Genomic DNA, 18,592 nt, shown 5'->3' with positions numbered 1-18,592 from the left:
GACAATATGCTAATTAGGCATGTTTTAATTATGTTCATTATTGTACTTAATCTCCAGCTTTCCTGATAATGTTTTTTTCAATACGATCATACATGTATTTTAAAACGTCATCGCTTGGGAAAATGAATGGTGAGCACGTTTCGAGCACAAAAACCTTCCAGTTTAAAAATGCATTTAAGATCAGTATTGATTTACTGAAGAATAGCGTGTTTCTATCTTCTGGTTAGAAAATTGGGGAAAACATAATCTGTGCCCCAACTGGTGAGATCTGTCTTCGTATGACGTCAGCTGTTATGAGGACTTTAAATGAACAACAAACAATATTTGCGTTAAGCAGCCATCTTGTTCCAATTGTCAGTACTATTCTAATATATTCTCTCGGACGGGCGCAGGCCATACCATTATACGCCATGTCCAAGATACATTTAGTAGTAAAAATGAGTTAACTTCCAGTTGCATTAACTGAACGGAAAGCAAAACGAAGCATAAAGTATGGTTTCTATCAACACATGAAACGCAGGAGTTTAGTCAAGGATTGGTAGAACAAAAGAAAACACAAAGAGACCTTTGATCAGGAACGCTTCATATGAAGTTCTCTGATGTTTTTATCATCGCGTTACCATGACTACTTGTCATGCTGGACCATGTACAAAGGATATTTCCCTTAGAAACGTAATCAATTTAAATCTGTGATTTACATGAAAAATGGCGTAAATAAAAACTTCCATAGGCATGTCGGCTGCTCAATATATTACCTCATATACTGCCATGGTCTGACCGCCATGTTGAATCACTGGATCACGGCGACAAGTCTCGGAGCACGTAACGAGATTACTGGAGTCTTATAGAAACCACGTCGACAGGAGAGGCGAAGGTAATAGAGTTAGTACCATCAGTTTATTTATCACTGTCAGCGGGGAAAAACTGTTCTATATAAGGTAATTCCTGAGATATATACGTTATACAACCTAAGGTTACTGAAGTACGGAAACCTAGCCAAACTCACGTAGCAGGATTCCAGGACATACCAAGTCGATCAATCAATAATAAAAAAAATGTTATTTTTTTTAAATAAATGACACAACTATTACAATATTTGGAAATGAGACATATAATGAGGATTGAGTGTTCCAACTATTTATCAATACAGTACGGCTGGTGTACTTCTATACGGCCGTGGTAACCTCAATTGATTTCCTTCTACCTATACCATTACCTCTCGTATTGGGATCCTCAATGGCCGGCCAAGCGTCGTATTGGGATCCTAAAAGGTCGATCGCGCGTCGTATTGGGATACTCGAGGGCGACCAGGCGTAGTATTTGGGCACTAAAGGGCCAACCACGTGTCGTCTGGGGATAATAAAGGGCCGGCCAAGCGTCGTATTGGGATCCTAAAGGGCCGATCACGCGTCGTATTGGGATCCTAAAGGGCCGGCCAAGTGTCGTATTGGGATCCTAAAGGGCCGGTCACGCGTCGTATTGGGACACTTAAGGGCCGACTACGCGTCGTATGCGGATACTAAAGGGCCGATCATCTGTCGTATTAAGACACTAAATAGCAGACCACGCGTCGTACTTTAGGGTCGGCGCCGTATCGTATTGGTGACTACGCGTCGTATGCAGATACTAAAGGGTCGACCAAGCGTAGTATTGTGACACGAAATAACAGACCACGCGTCTTATTGGGTTAATTAAGGATCGACCACGCGTAAGGCATCGAGCTTTCTGTTGGTTCATGGACCAAAATGACAGTTAGCGCCTTGTTGGTTTATGGACCTAAATGACATTTAGCGCTCTGTTGGTTCATGGACCAGAATAGCATTTAACATTCTGTCGGTTGATGCACATGGAGAATTAGTCGATTCCATATTCCTTTGATTTTCACACGAATACAGGAATATTAAGCGCACTTTGCCGTCCTATTTTCTAGAATCGAGCATCGAATAAAATTCCTACTTTTCGCCAAATGTAAAGGAGACATACCGATATTGACAGATCCACTAGACATGTCTCAAAGTAGGATTTGGCGGCTCTTGACACTGACAGGGTATAAATAGTTTGGAAACAAATAATCGATAACAGATGAAGAAACTTGGAAAGAGCTTGTACTTTTAAGATAAATACTTCAAACTTCAATCGCCTCAAATCATCAGACTAGCTGTTTCCATAGCAACTTATTGGCTTTTTTCAATCATCTGTTCAAACATTAAGAGGAAGTGCATATTTGTCTCTGAATACATATAATCCTCTTAGAATACCAGAAGGAAAAATCCGATCACGGACCACTTATTCCGCGCTCGCGCTGTACAAGACACAGGAGAGTGATCAGGGAGCCGACAGTCAATGACGGACATCAAAATTGTCTGATCGTATTAACATGAACACAAACACCTCGGAGCCATATCAGGAAGTTAGTATAACAGTAAACAGAATATGTAGGCGAAGTTATCGGCAGTGTCATACCTATTAAAAAAACGCACACTCAACAGAACTGTTAACCGTAATTTCAAGCGAAATGTGGAACAATTTCAGAGTACAGAAACGATACCGTTAGACATGTGTTATAAAATTTCCGATATACAATAGAGGTGACTAAATCTATCAATAAATACTGTCAGCGTTCGTGATATGCCGGAGGAAAGCAACGAAAATGACAAGTAATATTTACTTGATAAACAATAATACCGACACGTTAGAGATACCATACTCCTTATCGCCCGACAAACTGCGCAATGACCTCAAATACCAAGCTCTAAAGATTACGACAGGCATTAATATATTTCTAAAAAGCAAGGTATAACTCATACACATTTTCTGGTTTTTGATATACACTTTTTTTTTTTGCCATGAAGAGTCTGGCCTGCTCTACTCTGATTTAGAATCAGCTGAATGCGTGTATACTGATGCGTAAAGGTCAGTTTATCTGCCTTATAGTTTACATAACAAGGTGATGATAAGATGATGTTAAGTTTTATTGCTATACAGAGTTTTATCTTCTGTGCCGATTCAAAACAACTGCTAAAACCATGTCATTTGACTCTCTGGTTTTGTATAGTTTAACGTCCTATCAACAACTATGTTCTTTTAGGGACGGCTTGACTCTCTGTTTTGGTTTGAACTGTTTAACGTCCTATCAACAGCAATGGTCTTTTAAGGATGGCCTAAATCTCTGTTTTGTTTCGATTTGTCAACGTCCTATCAACAGCTATAGTCTTTTAGGACGACTTTACTCTCTGTTTGGGTTTGTACTGCTCCTATCAACAGCTACGGTCTTTTAAGGACGACTTAACTCTCTGTTTTGGTTTGTACTGCTCCTATCAACAGCTACGGTCTTTTAAGGATGGCTTGACTCTCAGTGAACACCAATGCGAAAAGAAACGTATGTAAAGGATAACATTCTTCACAATCTAAAAATAAACACTTCCCCAAGGATGTTTTTTTTTTACCTTTGATTAAAATCCAATCATAACTGTTTAATTTGTAGGGATTTGAATCAAATGTTGACGGACGGTAGATCGACAAACGAACGGCGGACGTTGCGCCATGCCATAAGCTCACCGGCCCTTCGTGCCAGGTGAGCTAAATATATTTTTTGGACCTCTGTTAGACATAAACTTCAAACAATTCTTCTCTATTGATTAGATAGGTATTTTGTGTTCGTCATCACATTCCCTTGTAGTCTTTGCTTGAGTCGACCTGTAACATGTATCATGTTCTCGTGAAGACGAATGCTTTCATGTGTTACACGCAAATTGATTCCGTAAAATATTCCCAGTTGGTCCTCGCTATCAGTGACGATTAATTTGAACGGTATTACAGCAATGTTCTCCCAGGATACTCGTCAGTAATGGCGGGTTTGGTGTGATACATGAAACATATTCTCGTTGTCCTCATCAGAGGTGACGATTGATTTCTTGTATATAATCATAGCCTTGTTCCTCTTGATCCTGACGACGATCGGTCTTAACTTTTTGCTAGTGATATTGAATTAGTACACATCCATTTGGTATGGCATTGATAAAACGAGTCTAAGGTTTTATTATTATTATGTTATAGAGCTGCTTACATAAATTCTATGTAAAATAAATATAAATTGTAAGAATATGTTTATCAGCAGCATTTTATCAGACTCTCATGGAATCTAAAACGACTTTCTTTGATGACGTCACGATGCGGGTAACGTTAAATGCTACCAAAACTGAAACAATGAGAACAATTACAGCGCTGCCAATGGGGACAACTAGGGAATGAGAAACTGTTTTGTGTCCTGTGTTTGGGACATAAAAGCGACCAAAATAAATCTGCTATAGCCATACATACATTTGGGACCTATACTCTCTACATTCTAACTGCCCTTCTTTCTCTAACGACGCGAGAGTCCTGCTTTAGCAAGGTTATGTCTCCTGGCCGAGACATTGTCTATAAAATTGGTACTTATAGCTCTCAGATTGACATCCAGCTTAAGATGAAGTCTTCGCTGAATACTAGCTAGCCCATAACCCACGGACTCCGTCCTCGTTTGACCAGAGTTGTTTTGGGGCCGTAAAGTCCCAAACAACCACCCATTGCCACATTTTATATATCACTATATGGAGTTTAGTGTTTTTATATTTCATGTTCACTGACGTCAATCAAATATTTTATTACAAATAGTTTGATTCATACATTTAACCACCGATATTATATTTTTATAATTGTATTTCTATTGCAAATCCTTTTATGATCACTACGAACGGAAATCAATTAGCAGTGTATGTTTTGGCGCATGGTGATCACAAGTACATGTGTTGTATGTTACCAGTATATCAACAGTATACCACTCGTAATATACCACTAGTATATCACCAATATACACCAGTATACACCGGTATACCACCGGTATATCACCAGTATATCAACAGTATACCACTCGTAATATACTACCAGTATATCACCAATATACACCAGTATACACCGGTATACCACCAGTATACCTCTAGTACATCACCAGTATATCAACAGTATACCACTCGTAATATACCACCAGTATATCACCAATATACACCGGTATACCACCAGTATACACCGATATACCATCAGTATACACCAGTATATCACCAGTCTACACCAGTATATCAACAGTATACCACGAGTTTATCACCAGTTTACCAACAGTATACCACTCGTAATATACCACCAGTATATCACCAATATACACCGGTATACCATCAGTATACACCAGTATACTACCGGTACATCACCAGTATACCTCTAGTACATCACCAGTACATCACCAGTATACCACGAGTACATCACCAGTATACCACGAGTTTATCACCAGTATACCACGAGTACATCACCAGTTTACCACGAGTTTATCACCAGTATACCACGAGTACATCACCAGTATACCACGAGTTTATCACCAGTATACCACGAGTACATCACCAGTATACCACGAGTACATCACCAGTATACCACGAGTTTATCACCAGTATACCACGAGTTTATCACCAGTATACCACGAGTACATCACCAGTATACCACGAGTACATCACCAGTTTACCATCAGTATACCACGAGTACATCACCAGTATACCACGAGTTTATCACCAGTATACCACGAGTTTATCACCAGTTTACCATCAGTATACCACGAGTACATCACCAGTATATCACCAGTTACAATGTATGCATGTCGTAGAACCATTTTACGTTTTGTTTAAACATTCATTACTTACATTCAAATGACCAATACTATGTTTGATCCTATGTTTATCAACGTCACTTTGACTCTTCCCCTCGCTTCGTAAGAAGCAAACATATTGATGACTATAGGCTGGTTCATGAATGATGTTGGCAATAACGAAACATAAAGTTAAATGTCGGAAATCTATAGGGAATACAGATAATTCGAGCACTGTACTTTTAAAATGTAAATGTTTGTATTGGACATGTCCCCCATTAAATCACTAAGCGATAATAGGAGTGGGATGCTTCATGCAGGCAGATTATTATCAGACTCACTTCTGAGGATACAGCTTTTACCACACGCTCCATCGCAGAGACAGTCTTTGCGGGGACTCACACAAGTCCCGTTTTGGCACTTCTTCTTACATGTGCGGCCATTGTTTTTGTCAATCCGTCGAGGACAGTCTTCGTTTGCTGGCAAAGGAACAAATGAAAAAAACATTAGCTAAAGTAGAGAGGAAACGCAAACATCTTTGTTTCATGAACAATTAACATCGTGGCACCTACACTGTCCTTAACCACTGGTACACCTCTACTATACAATAAGTGTTACTGTATGTTGTAATGAAAACAAAATCTCCCAGAGATCCTCTGGCACAAATATTCTTCTATGGGGAAATCAAGATATCACTTTTGAACAAAAACAGCAAAAGTTTTACCTATATATGTAAGTACATTACAGATACAAACCATTCCAAGTAGTCTTAATTACACAATTTTTTAGTGTGTAAGCCTTGGGTAATACTCTTGGGTAGTTTAGGGTACAGAGAAACAACTGTCAACAAATTAAAACAAATTATGATGTTAATTTAATCAATCTAGATAAAAATTCTATCCAAACATCAAGACAGTAATGAAGTATACAAAATGCATTTAAGTTAGGAAAGGGCTAACTAAGTTGTAAGAACTTGTGCCTAATCCATTTTGTCATTTTAAAGGAATCAAATATTTTTAAACCAATGAAAATGAAGCCGTCCCCTGATCTGACCTATAGGCACGGTACCCTCCACGTTCCACAGTGACAGAAGTAATCGTGCTACATGGGTTTTGGTATGTTTTCGAAACTCTCTGAAAATATCTGACAAAGAATTTTCACTGAGATGACAATGGCGTTACTCTTACTTCGTTCATTATTTCTGAATCCCCTGACGTCACAGTTAAAATTGACGTCATTTAAGGTGTCATCTCGTCTTATAGAACATATATCTTAATTAATTCGTGGTGCAACGCAGTATTAAAATGAACTATCGAAATCATATAATCATGATGTGCCGCCATGACAGGCATATAAAGCCCAAATGAACATGGCAAACGGCGCCAATGACTGATCCGATGTGTCATTAAATATAAGTGTTAACGTTTTTTCTTTGTTTTTTTAGTTTCTGAGATCAAAATTTAAACAAAATTAATTGTTTATCCTTAAATCTATGGTTGTAGCATTTATGATGTTGGAATTAAGCTAACACAGCTCAGAGACTTGTGGCGGCACATCACGATTGTGCATTTGGCAATATGTGTTTTACTTGCATAAGCGAATACATTATTTATGTATGTTTTAATGTTAAATGCTTACAGTGCAGATCTACAGTAAAATCACACAAAAAAACGTATTTACTCCTCATTGTTAACGCCTTAATAGGACAACTTCACGTCAACGTCATCGATTGACAGAAATAGATCCTGACGACAGATTGAAATAAAAACACAAAATTATGAATAATGCTTTCCTATGAGTTTCCATTAGTGTCGCTCAAAAACTCCGTTCTTGTCACGTTACAGGACACATTGATGATACTGTCTTTGAATAAATCGGTGTCCTTAAATGAATCGTTTGGAGATTCTCCTTTTCTAGTCATCTGTCATAGATCCTAGGTAATGATAGAAAATGAGTTCGGTATTACGTGGGTCAAGCCCGAGCGTGTATCGGACTAAGTGGTCAATTTAAGCGGCCATGGCTTGGTACGTGCGTGCTGTACCACGACATAGCAAACCTATATTATAGCCATAGGATCAAGGCATTGTCACAAATGACTAGTCTAGGCGGATTTGGCGGGAATTAATGAGCGCCGGATGTCGCCGCATGCAAATGGAACAAAACCAGCAGGTCTGAGGACTCTGGAGAGTCTGGCGCGGCAAGAGCATGGGCGTCTGTTAGTCCTAACACGGCAGTAATTAAACCTGCTTTATTTTCAGTTTGATGCAATTTTGTCAATGTCAATGTTTGTGCATGGGTGTGTGAGGCGTATTATCTAACGTAAAACAGCTGGCCGGTACCTAAAACAAGAATTTCATGTCTAGAAATCTATTCAGTACCCATCTAACTACACGTCGCCATGACAACGCACTTTAACAACAATGGAAAACGCTCCTAGAGACCCGACATAAATTGCACGTGACGTGTTCAGTTGCATGACTTGATTATCATCCGGAGTAGTTTTCTCACAGAACCTCCATCAAACAATGTGTATGTAAAACCATTGTCATATTTTAATGATCCATTCTCAGGCGAGCTAAGATGCCACGGGATGAATTGAAAGGCACCAGAGTGTTCTTATAAAGTATAAACCAACTGTGGTACTGTTGTATTGAATTCGTGCCATAAGGAGAACAAACAACTATACAAGGTGTATTGTCTTCAGTACAGCTAATGACAACTCTCTGAATAACAGGCCAAATTACCAATGCTGAGAGTCACACGGCAAGTCGGAAATGGGGTTATGAAATATTGATGGCGGCAGTTACAGGTTGTGATGTGTGTCAAGGTGACAGAGGTGTGCTACATGTCTACCTACCTTGCTGTAAAAATGATACATCCACATCGATTTTGTCTGGTCATAAAACCAGGTAATCAAACATATCAAACGTGTACCTTAACAGGTCTTCCGCATGATTGGGTGTTTATAACCAAACACGACGGGTAATGTCATTCAGGGTTTTAGCCATTATTATTTAAACCTTGTTTATATTGGTTCTTTTATTCTGGCTATCAAATGATCAACACAACAACATCGTGCCATTCATAACCGACACTCATCTGACAAAACTACATTGTTTCCATGACGATCTGTCGGTTTATAATCGTTTGCTTCTTTGTCATAAAACTGCATTTTTGTCTAAAAATCGTCTGCTCCTATCTCACCAAACTACTTTGGTTCCATGGCGATTTCAACGTGGTCGTCTGCTTCTATCTTACCAAACTACCTTGGTTCTATGACGATTTGTCGCGTGACCGTCTCCTTCTATCTTACCAAACTACCTTGGTTCTATAACGATTTGTCGCGTGGTCGTCTGCTTCTATCTTACCAAACTACGTTGGTTCTATGACGATTTGTCGCGTGGTCGTCTGCTTCTATCTTACCAAACTACATTGATTCTATAACGATTTGTCGCGTGGTCGTCTGCTTCTATCTTACCAAACTACCTTGATTCTATGACGATTTGTCGCGAGGTCGTCTGCTTCTATCTTACCAAACTACCTTGGTTCTATGACGATTTGCCGCGTGGTCGTCTGCTTCTATCTTACCAAACTACCTTGGTTCTATGACGATTTGTCGCGTGGTCGTCTGCTTCTATCTTACCAAACTACCTTGGTTTTATGACGATTTGTCGCGTACCCGTCTCCTTCTATCTTACCGAACTACATTGGTTCTATGACGATTTGTCGCGTGGTCGTCTGCTTCTATCTTACCAACTACATTGGTTCTATGACGATTTGTCGCGTGGTCGTCTGCTTCTATCTTACCAAACTACCTTGGTTCTATGACGATTTGTCGCGTGGTCGTCTGCTTCTATCTTACCAAACTACCTTGGTTTTATGACGATTTGTCGCGTGACCGTCTCCTTCTATCTTACCGAACTACATTGGTTCTATGACGATTTGTCGCGTGGTCGTCTGCTTCTATCTCACAAAACTACCTTGGTTCCATGACGATCTGTCACGTTACCGTCTTTTGATATCTCGCCAAACTACATTTGCGTCAAATAAGCGTCTGCTTCTATATCCCAGGCTAAATTAGTTTCACGGCGACTTGTGAAGTGATCGCATAATAATTTAGCCAGTGACATAACTTTTGTCGTCACCGGAAGTCGTTCTGTGTTCAAATTGAGTTAAAAAAGAAACTAATTGAAGTTCGAAATGTTCTCACCTAATTTCTAATTTTACACAAAACCAATTCTCAACATCCAAAACATCCTGTTAGTCTATTACAGACATTATTTCAGATCATGAGAGAGTTTATCTAATCTTTTTACTCGAATTACTTATCAACTTATCCTTCATTTTCTAAGTATGAAATATGTAAAGAAAAGATCTTATAAAAATTGATTCTGAAACATTGTCATTGTCATATGTCGATGGTTGCAAGGCGATGTTTCATAGCAGGGAAAGAGTTACATTTGGACTTTCTCCGTGATCTGACAGCGATCATGGTGGAACATAAACCGATCACTTTTTCGGTAGTCTCAGTTTACCTGATTTCCTCGACCTCTGTTTTGTTTTGTTTTTGTTTTTGTTTCATTTTTTGTTTTTGTTTTTCGGCCATTAATAAACACGCACATTCAATGAATAAAATAATTTCATGTGCACGTGTAAAACATGTAACAGTTCCTGGTGACTGAATATTAGTGATATCAATCAATAGACCGCGAATCGTGTCCTAACCTTGATGTTACGGCTTTCATCGCCGTAAATACCATCGTATCTAGTCAGCGCCATCCTCATCATTAAAGCAAAGACCGGTATGATTGGGTTTGATCTTTTGTAATCACGTGAAACATGTGCTGAACGGGATGGCGTTAATATAGAGGAAGAATGACCCTACCTGTAACACAGTAGAATGTCCCTACCTGTAACACAGCAGAATGTCCCTACCTGTAACACAGACAGTAGAATGTCCCTACCTGTAACACAGACAGTAGAATGTCCCTACCTGTAACACAGACAGTAGAATGTCCCTACCTGTAACAGACAGTAGAATGTCTCTACCTATAACACATACAGTAGAATGTCCCTACCTGTAACACAGACAGTAGAATGTCCCTACCTGTAACACAGACAGTAGAATGTCCCTACCTGTAACACAGACAGTATAATGTCCCTACCTGTAACATCCAGTAGAATGTCACTACCTGTAACACAGACAGTAGAATGTCCCTACCTGTAACACAGACAGTAGAATGTCCCTACCTGTAACACAGACAGTATAATGTCCCTACCTGTAACACAGACAGTAGAATGTCCCTACCTGTAACACAGACAGTAGAATGTCCCTACCTGTAACACAGACAGTAGAATGTCCCTACCTGTAATACAGACAGTAGAATGTCCCTACCTGTAACAGACAGTAGAATGTCCCTACCTATAACACAGACAGTAGAATGTCCCTACCTGTAACAGTAAAATGTCCCTACCTGTAACACAGACAGTAGAATGTCCCTACCTATAACAGTAAAATGTCCCTACCTGTAACACAGACAGTAGAATGTCCCTACCTATAACAGTAAAATGTCCCTACCTGTAACAGACAGTAGAATGTCCCTACCTGTAACACAGACAGTAGAATGTCCCTACCTGTAACACAGACAGTAGAATGTCCCTACCTGTAACACAGACAGTAGAATGTCCCTACCTGTAACACAGACAGTAGAATGTCCCTACCTGTAACACAGACAGTAGAATGTCCCTACCTGTAACACAGACAGTAGAATGTCCCTACCTGTAATACAGAATTAAGACTGATGAGAGGACCGTTTTATTGGTGATTTAGTGGGCCGAAAGGGCACGCGATCGGTGATGTAACATTGCAGGTAAAATAACGGACGGCTGCTCGCTTAACATGTAAAAAAATATTTATAACCCCATAAATAAACGTACTCGCAGAATTGTGGACAAAAACACAGTCATCAATGTACCGTCGACACGCTGCTGTACAATTGTCGTTAATCGACCGTCATATTATCGTAACTTACCTGTAAATGTCAATTTATCACGCCATCACACCGGCGAGGTGTGACTGTCCATTTATAGGCATCTTACCGGCACTACACGGTAGTGAGAGCGGTCGATCCGTACAAGTCTGGTACGGAGACTTATTAGATGGCCTGCCCTCTATCGGATTCCGTACGACATCGACGTTTGTTTGGATGTTTCCAAAAATCCAGTGTGAATTCTGTCACGTTTCTCTCATAATTCTAATTGAATATTCTGTTTCATTTTCCCTCTTGAAAAATGGACCGATCGAATTTTCCCAGAACTCATAATTTATTATGTCACTGGGTAATGGACTTTGATGAGTTCGGCAGCTATGATTAAACTGTGGCAATGCGTCAGACGCGTTAGTTCGGCAGATATGAAGGTGTGATAGGAAATGCCCACACCTGTTGTGGTGTCCGTTCTCTGCAATACGGGTTGTACGAACATTAGAATGCTTATTTGACGACGACAGATTAGAATATCAAATAAATATTCCAAAAAACCGTGAACAGAATACAAAGTGTGCATACATCGGCTATGAAAAGGTATGCATGACTCAGGCGAAAGACAGACAATAACACATCCCTGTCTCGAGAGCCCATTCTACAGTCATGAAGTACAGTATCTACAAATTGTGTCATTTACATCCGGGCATTATGTCGTCTATCCCATCATTCTCAGTGTTAACCAAGTACATCTCTTCCCCAGTGTAGAAGGTCAAAGAAATACTTCCAGACAAAGCAATGCCCTCGATGTCATTTGTCAAAGACGCAAAAAATATATGGAATGAATCTTCTGTGTTACTGAGGTTGGGTAACTTGGGAGTCTGTGTTATTGAAAAGTCTTGGTAATATAAATGTTGCCGGTATTAATGATGGAATTCTAATTAACACACAGATTACCCCTATTGCTCCGAGTCATTGGTATTCTGCAGTCTTCGGTAATATCATTACACCACTGATGAACAGTTGATTACGAGAACACTATTTCAAGTATGTGATTATATTAAGGTTTACATTTTTTACACTAGTAACCTCCCGCGTAAAAGCCCACAACTGCTGACAATCGTACAACATAACAAAGTGACGTCAACGTTTAGTACAGCTACATTTGGTATTTACGTAAGCGTGGTATCGCACTTTGGTACAACCACAGGAGGATAGCTGCAGGGGAATGTATTATCTGGGCTTTTCGTTCTGTTATAGTAGTCCGGAATCAAAAATCGTGACGTGAAATCCACATTATGACGGAAATCTCCATAGAGTTTCCGATAAACGTTCGTCGCGAGTCGGAGATGGTTAATATTTATACATAGTTGTCGTCTTTTTAGGGCACTATTGTCTAATGAATGGTATTGTCTCTGGATGACATAGAGTCACGTTCAATTCCGCGCCAACGATAGTGCCAAAGTGCCCGCAGGAGCGGGATACTATTGCCTCATATTACCCATGTGTGAAGCCAATGGGGAGTCAGTATTATGTCATGTGATGTACTGAGGAAACACAACTCTGTTCTAAAGAGCTGAATCACTTTTTTAATGTATATATTAATAATTATTGCAGGCTTTTCAAAATATGTCATAATATGAAACATGTCTACACTCACAAAAAGACTATTAATAGTCGAAACAGATACAATATACAATATACAACACACACAGATCCAATATACAACACTCACAGATACAATATACAACACTCACAGATACAATATACAACATACAACACTCACAGAACCAATATACAACATACAACACTCACACATCAAATATACAACACTCACAGATACAATATACAACACTTACATATACAATATACAACATACAACACTCACAGATATACGTAACATACAACACTCACAGATACAATATACAACACTCATAGATACAATATACAACATACAACACTCACAGATACAAGATACAACATACAACACTCACATATACAATATACAACACTCACAGATACAATATACAACACTCACAGATGCAATATACACCATACAACACTTACAGATACAATATACAACACTCACAGATACAATATACAACACTCACAGATCCAAGATACAACACTCACAGATACAATATACAACATACAACACTCACATATATACGTAACATACAACACTCACAGATACAATATACAACACTCATAGATACAATATACATGTACAACATACAACACTCACAGATACAAGATACAACATACAACACTCACAGATACAAGATACAACACTCACATATACAATATACAACACTCACAGATGCAATATACACCATACAACACTTACAGATACAATATACAACACTCACAGATACAATATGCAACATACAACACTCACAGATCCAAGATACAACACTCACAGATACAATATACAACATACAACACTCACAGATCCAAGATACAACACTCACAGATACAATATACAATAAACAACATTCAGATACAATATACAACATACAACACTTACATATACAATATACAACACTCACAGATGCAATATACAACATACAACACTCACAGATACAATATACAACACTCACAGATACAAGATACAACAAACAACACTCACAGATACAATATACAACATACAACACTCACAGATACAATATACAACACTCACAGATACAATATACAACATACAACACTCACAGATACAATATACAACACTCACATATACAATATACAACATACAACACTCACAGATACAATATACAACATACAACACTCACATATACAATATACAACACTCACAGATACAATATACAACACTCACAGATGCAATATACACCATACAACACTTACAGATACAATATACAACACTCACAGATACAATATACAACACTCACAGATCCAAGATACAACACTCACAGATACAATATACAACATACAACACTCACATATATACGTAACATACAACACTCACAGATACAATATACAACACTCATAGATACAATATACATGTACAACATACAACACTCACAGATACAAGATACAACATACAACACTCACAGATACAAGATACAACACTCACATATACAATATACAACACTCACAGATGCAATATACACCATACAACACTTACAGATACAATATACAACACTCACAGATACAATATGCAACATACAACACTCACAGATCCAAGATACAACACTCACAGATACAATATACAACATACAACACTCACAGATCCAAGATACAACACTCACAGATACAATATACAATAAACAACATTCAGATACAATATACAACATACAACACTTACATATACAATATACAACACTCACAGATGCAATATACAACATACAACACTCACAGATACAATATACAACACTCACAGATACAATATACAACAAACAACACTCACAGATACAATATACAACATACAACACTCACAGATACAATATACAACACTCACAGATACAATATACAACATACAACACTCACAGATACAATATACAACACTCACATATACAATATACAACACTCACAGATATACGTAACATACAACACTCACAGATACAATATACAACACTCAGATACAATATACAACATACAACATTCACAGATACAATATACACCATACAACACTTACATATACAATATACACCAAACAACACTCACAGATACAATATACAACATACAACACTCACAGATACAATATACAACACTCACAGATACAATATACAATTTACGTACAACACAATATACAACACTCACAGATACAATATACAACATACAACACTCACAGATACAATATACAATTTACGTACAACACAACATGTAACACTCACAGATACAATATACAATTTACGTACAACACAACATGCAACACTCACATATACAATATACAACACTCACAGATACAATATACAACATACAACACTCACAGATACAATAAACAACACTCACATATACAATATACAACATACAACACTCACAGATATACGTAACATACAACACTCAGATACAATATACAACACTCATAGATACAATATACAACATACAACACTCACAGATACAAGATACAACATACAACACTCACAGATACAATATACAACACTCACAGATACAATATACAACATACAACACCCACAGATACAATATACAACATAAAACACTCACAGATATACGTAACATACAACACTCACAAATACAAGATACACCATACAACACTCACACATCAAATATACAACACTCACAGATACAATATACAACACTCACATATACAATATACAACACTCACAGATACAATATACAACACTCACATATACAATATACAACTCACAGATACAATATACAACATACAACACTCACAGATACAAGATACAACATACAACACTCACAGATACAATATACAACATACAACACTCACAGATACAACATACAACACTCACAGATACAATATACAACATACAACACTCACAGATATACGTAGCATACAACACTCACAGATACAATATACAACACTCACAAATACAATATACAACACTCACAGATAAGACAATTAATAGTCGATATAGATACAATATACAAACGCCTCCACCTACTTTTCCAACCGCTGCTGGCAGCGGATTCGTTAATCGAACCCCAATCTATTACTATAAGAAAAAAATACTTAGATGTAACTGAATCCCCAATCCACTGCTGCAGCGGATTTGTTATTTGAATCCAATCGTCAAAATGTCAATTAAAAGAAATATCATTTAAACATAAAACACTGAATCCCCAATCCGCTGCTGGATTCGTTATTCGAATCGCCAACCGCTGCCAGTTATTCGAATCCCCAATAACGAATAACGAATCCGCTGCTAACTTCAGCCCGCTATATACGGTAGGTGTCTTCTGATCTATAAAGCTTTAGATCTACCGGACATTTCTGGCACTGTCACCAGTCACTTATAATACACGTGTAGGTGTCTCGTGACCTATAAACCTTGAGATCTACCGGACATTTCTGACACTGTCACCAGTCACTTATAACACACGGGTAGGTGTCTCGTGAGTTATAAACCTTTAGATCTACCGGACATTTCTGGCACTGTCACCAGTCACTTATAACACACGGGTAGGTGTCTCGTGACCTATAAACCTTGAGATCTACCGGACATTTCTGGCACTGTCACCAGTCACTTATAACACACGGGTAGGTGTCTCGTGACCTATAAACCTTGAGACCTACCGGACATTTCTGGCACTGTCACCAGTCACTTATAACACACGGGTAGGTGTCTCGTGAGTTATAAACCTTGAGATCTACCGGACATTTCTGGCACTGTCACCAGTCACTTATAACACACGGGTAGGTGTCTCGTGAGTTATAAACCTTGAGACCTACCGGGAACTTCTGACACTGTCACCAGTCACTTATAACACACGGGTAGGTGTCTCGTGAGTTATAAACCTTGAGACCTACCGGACATTTCTGGCACTGTCACCAGTCACTTATAACACACGGGTAGGTGTCTCGTGAGTTATAAACCTTGAGATCTACCGGACATTTCTGGAACTGTCATCAGTCACTTATAACACACGGGTAGGTGTCTCGTGACCTATAAACCTTGAGACCTACCGGGAATTTCTGACACTGTCACCAGTCACTTATAACACACGGGTAGGTGTCTCGTGAGTTATAAACCTTGAGACCTACCGGACATTTCTGGCACTGTCACCAGTCACTTATAACACACGGGTAGGTGTCTCGTGACCTATAAACCTTGAGACCTACCGGGAATTTCTGACACTGTCACCAGTCACTTATAACACACGGGTAGGTGTCTCGTGAGTTATAAACCTTGAGACCTACCGGACATTTCTGGCACTGTCACCAGTCACTTATAACACACGGGTAGGTGTCTCGTGACCTATAAACCTTGAGATCTACCGGACATTTCTGGCACTGTCACCAGTCACTTATAACACACGGGTAGGTGTCTCGTGACCTATAAATCTTTAGATCTACCGGACATTTCTGGCACTGTCACCAGTCACTTATAACACACGGGTAGGTGTCTCGTGACCTATAAACCTTGAGATCTACCGGACATTTCTGTCACTGTCCCCAGTCACTTATAACACACGGGTAGGTTTCTAGTGAGTCATCACTTATAACACACGGGTAGGTGTCTAGTGAGTTATAAACCTTGAGATCTACCGGACATTTCTGGCACTGTCACCAGTCACTTATAACACACGGGTAGGTGTCTAGTGAGTCATCACTTATAACACACGGGTAGGTGTCTCGTGAGTTATAAACCTTGAGATCTACCGGACATTTCTGGCACTGTCACTATTGACTTATAATTTGAAATCATTGCGATATCTCCGCGGTATTTATCACATCTTTTTAATCTCCACAAACATGCAAGCAGTTCCGTGCCTTGTGGAGAAAGAAATCTATATATAGGTTTCATTTTTAAATCAAAAGGTTTGCTCTCCTTCTACTTAATCAATACAATGATAATTTACAGTTTACAGTAGACTTGTAATACCCCTGACAATAGCTGTATGTAGAGCCTTTATCATATTCCCTGTATACATGCATTCACTGCTATTGTTCAGGATCCGCGTTTTATATTATCAGGGCGCGGAAAGAAATTAATTTTTAAAGAAAATATCGGGGAAATGCCATTCGAAAGCTGGCTTTCATTCCTTGTTGATTTACTACTATATTTGGAATTAGAAATATGAGTTATGATTATAAATATGATTGGTAATTTCCTTTTCAGTCGTAGTCATGGTAATAATATCAAGTTTGACGAAAATATTTCTTCGATGCACAGAACTGACATGTCACATATGTGTAGAACGGTTTCAATTACCAAGGCTATACTGCAGAAAGTACGCCATTCAAAGACACGGTAAGAACTCAGCCAGATAGGTAATGTTT

The 18,592-nt window shown here is 38.7% G+C and overlaps 1 protein-coding gene across 1 annotated transcript in view; it reads right to left on the bottom strand.

The window, feature by feature from the left end:
• LOC117316901 (protein lev-9-like) overlaps positions 1-18,592 on the bottom strand; it is a 55,371-nt gene that overhangs the window by 26,658 nt on the left and 10,121 nt on the right. Inside the window, exon 2 of the mRNA XM_033871683.1 lies at positions 6,007-6,144. Coding sequence (XP_033727574.1) covers positions 6,007-6,144 — 138 coding nt within the window. The remainder of the gene's footprint in view (positions 1-6,006; positions 6,145-18,592) is intronic.

Source organism: Pecten maximus, chromosome 2 (genome assembly GCF_902652985.1).
Source record: "Pecten maximus chromosome 2, xPecMax1.1, whole genome shotgun sequence".
Lineage (NCBI taxonomy): Eukaryota > Metazoa > Mollusca > Bivalvia > Pectinida > Pectinidae > Pecten > Pecten maximus.
This window is presented reverse-complemented; position numbering and strand designations above follow the sequence as displayed.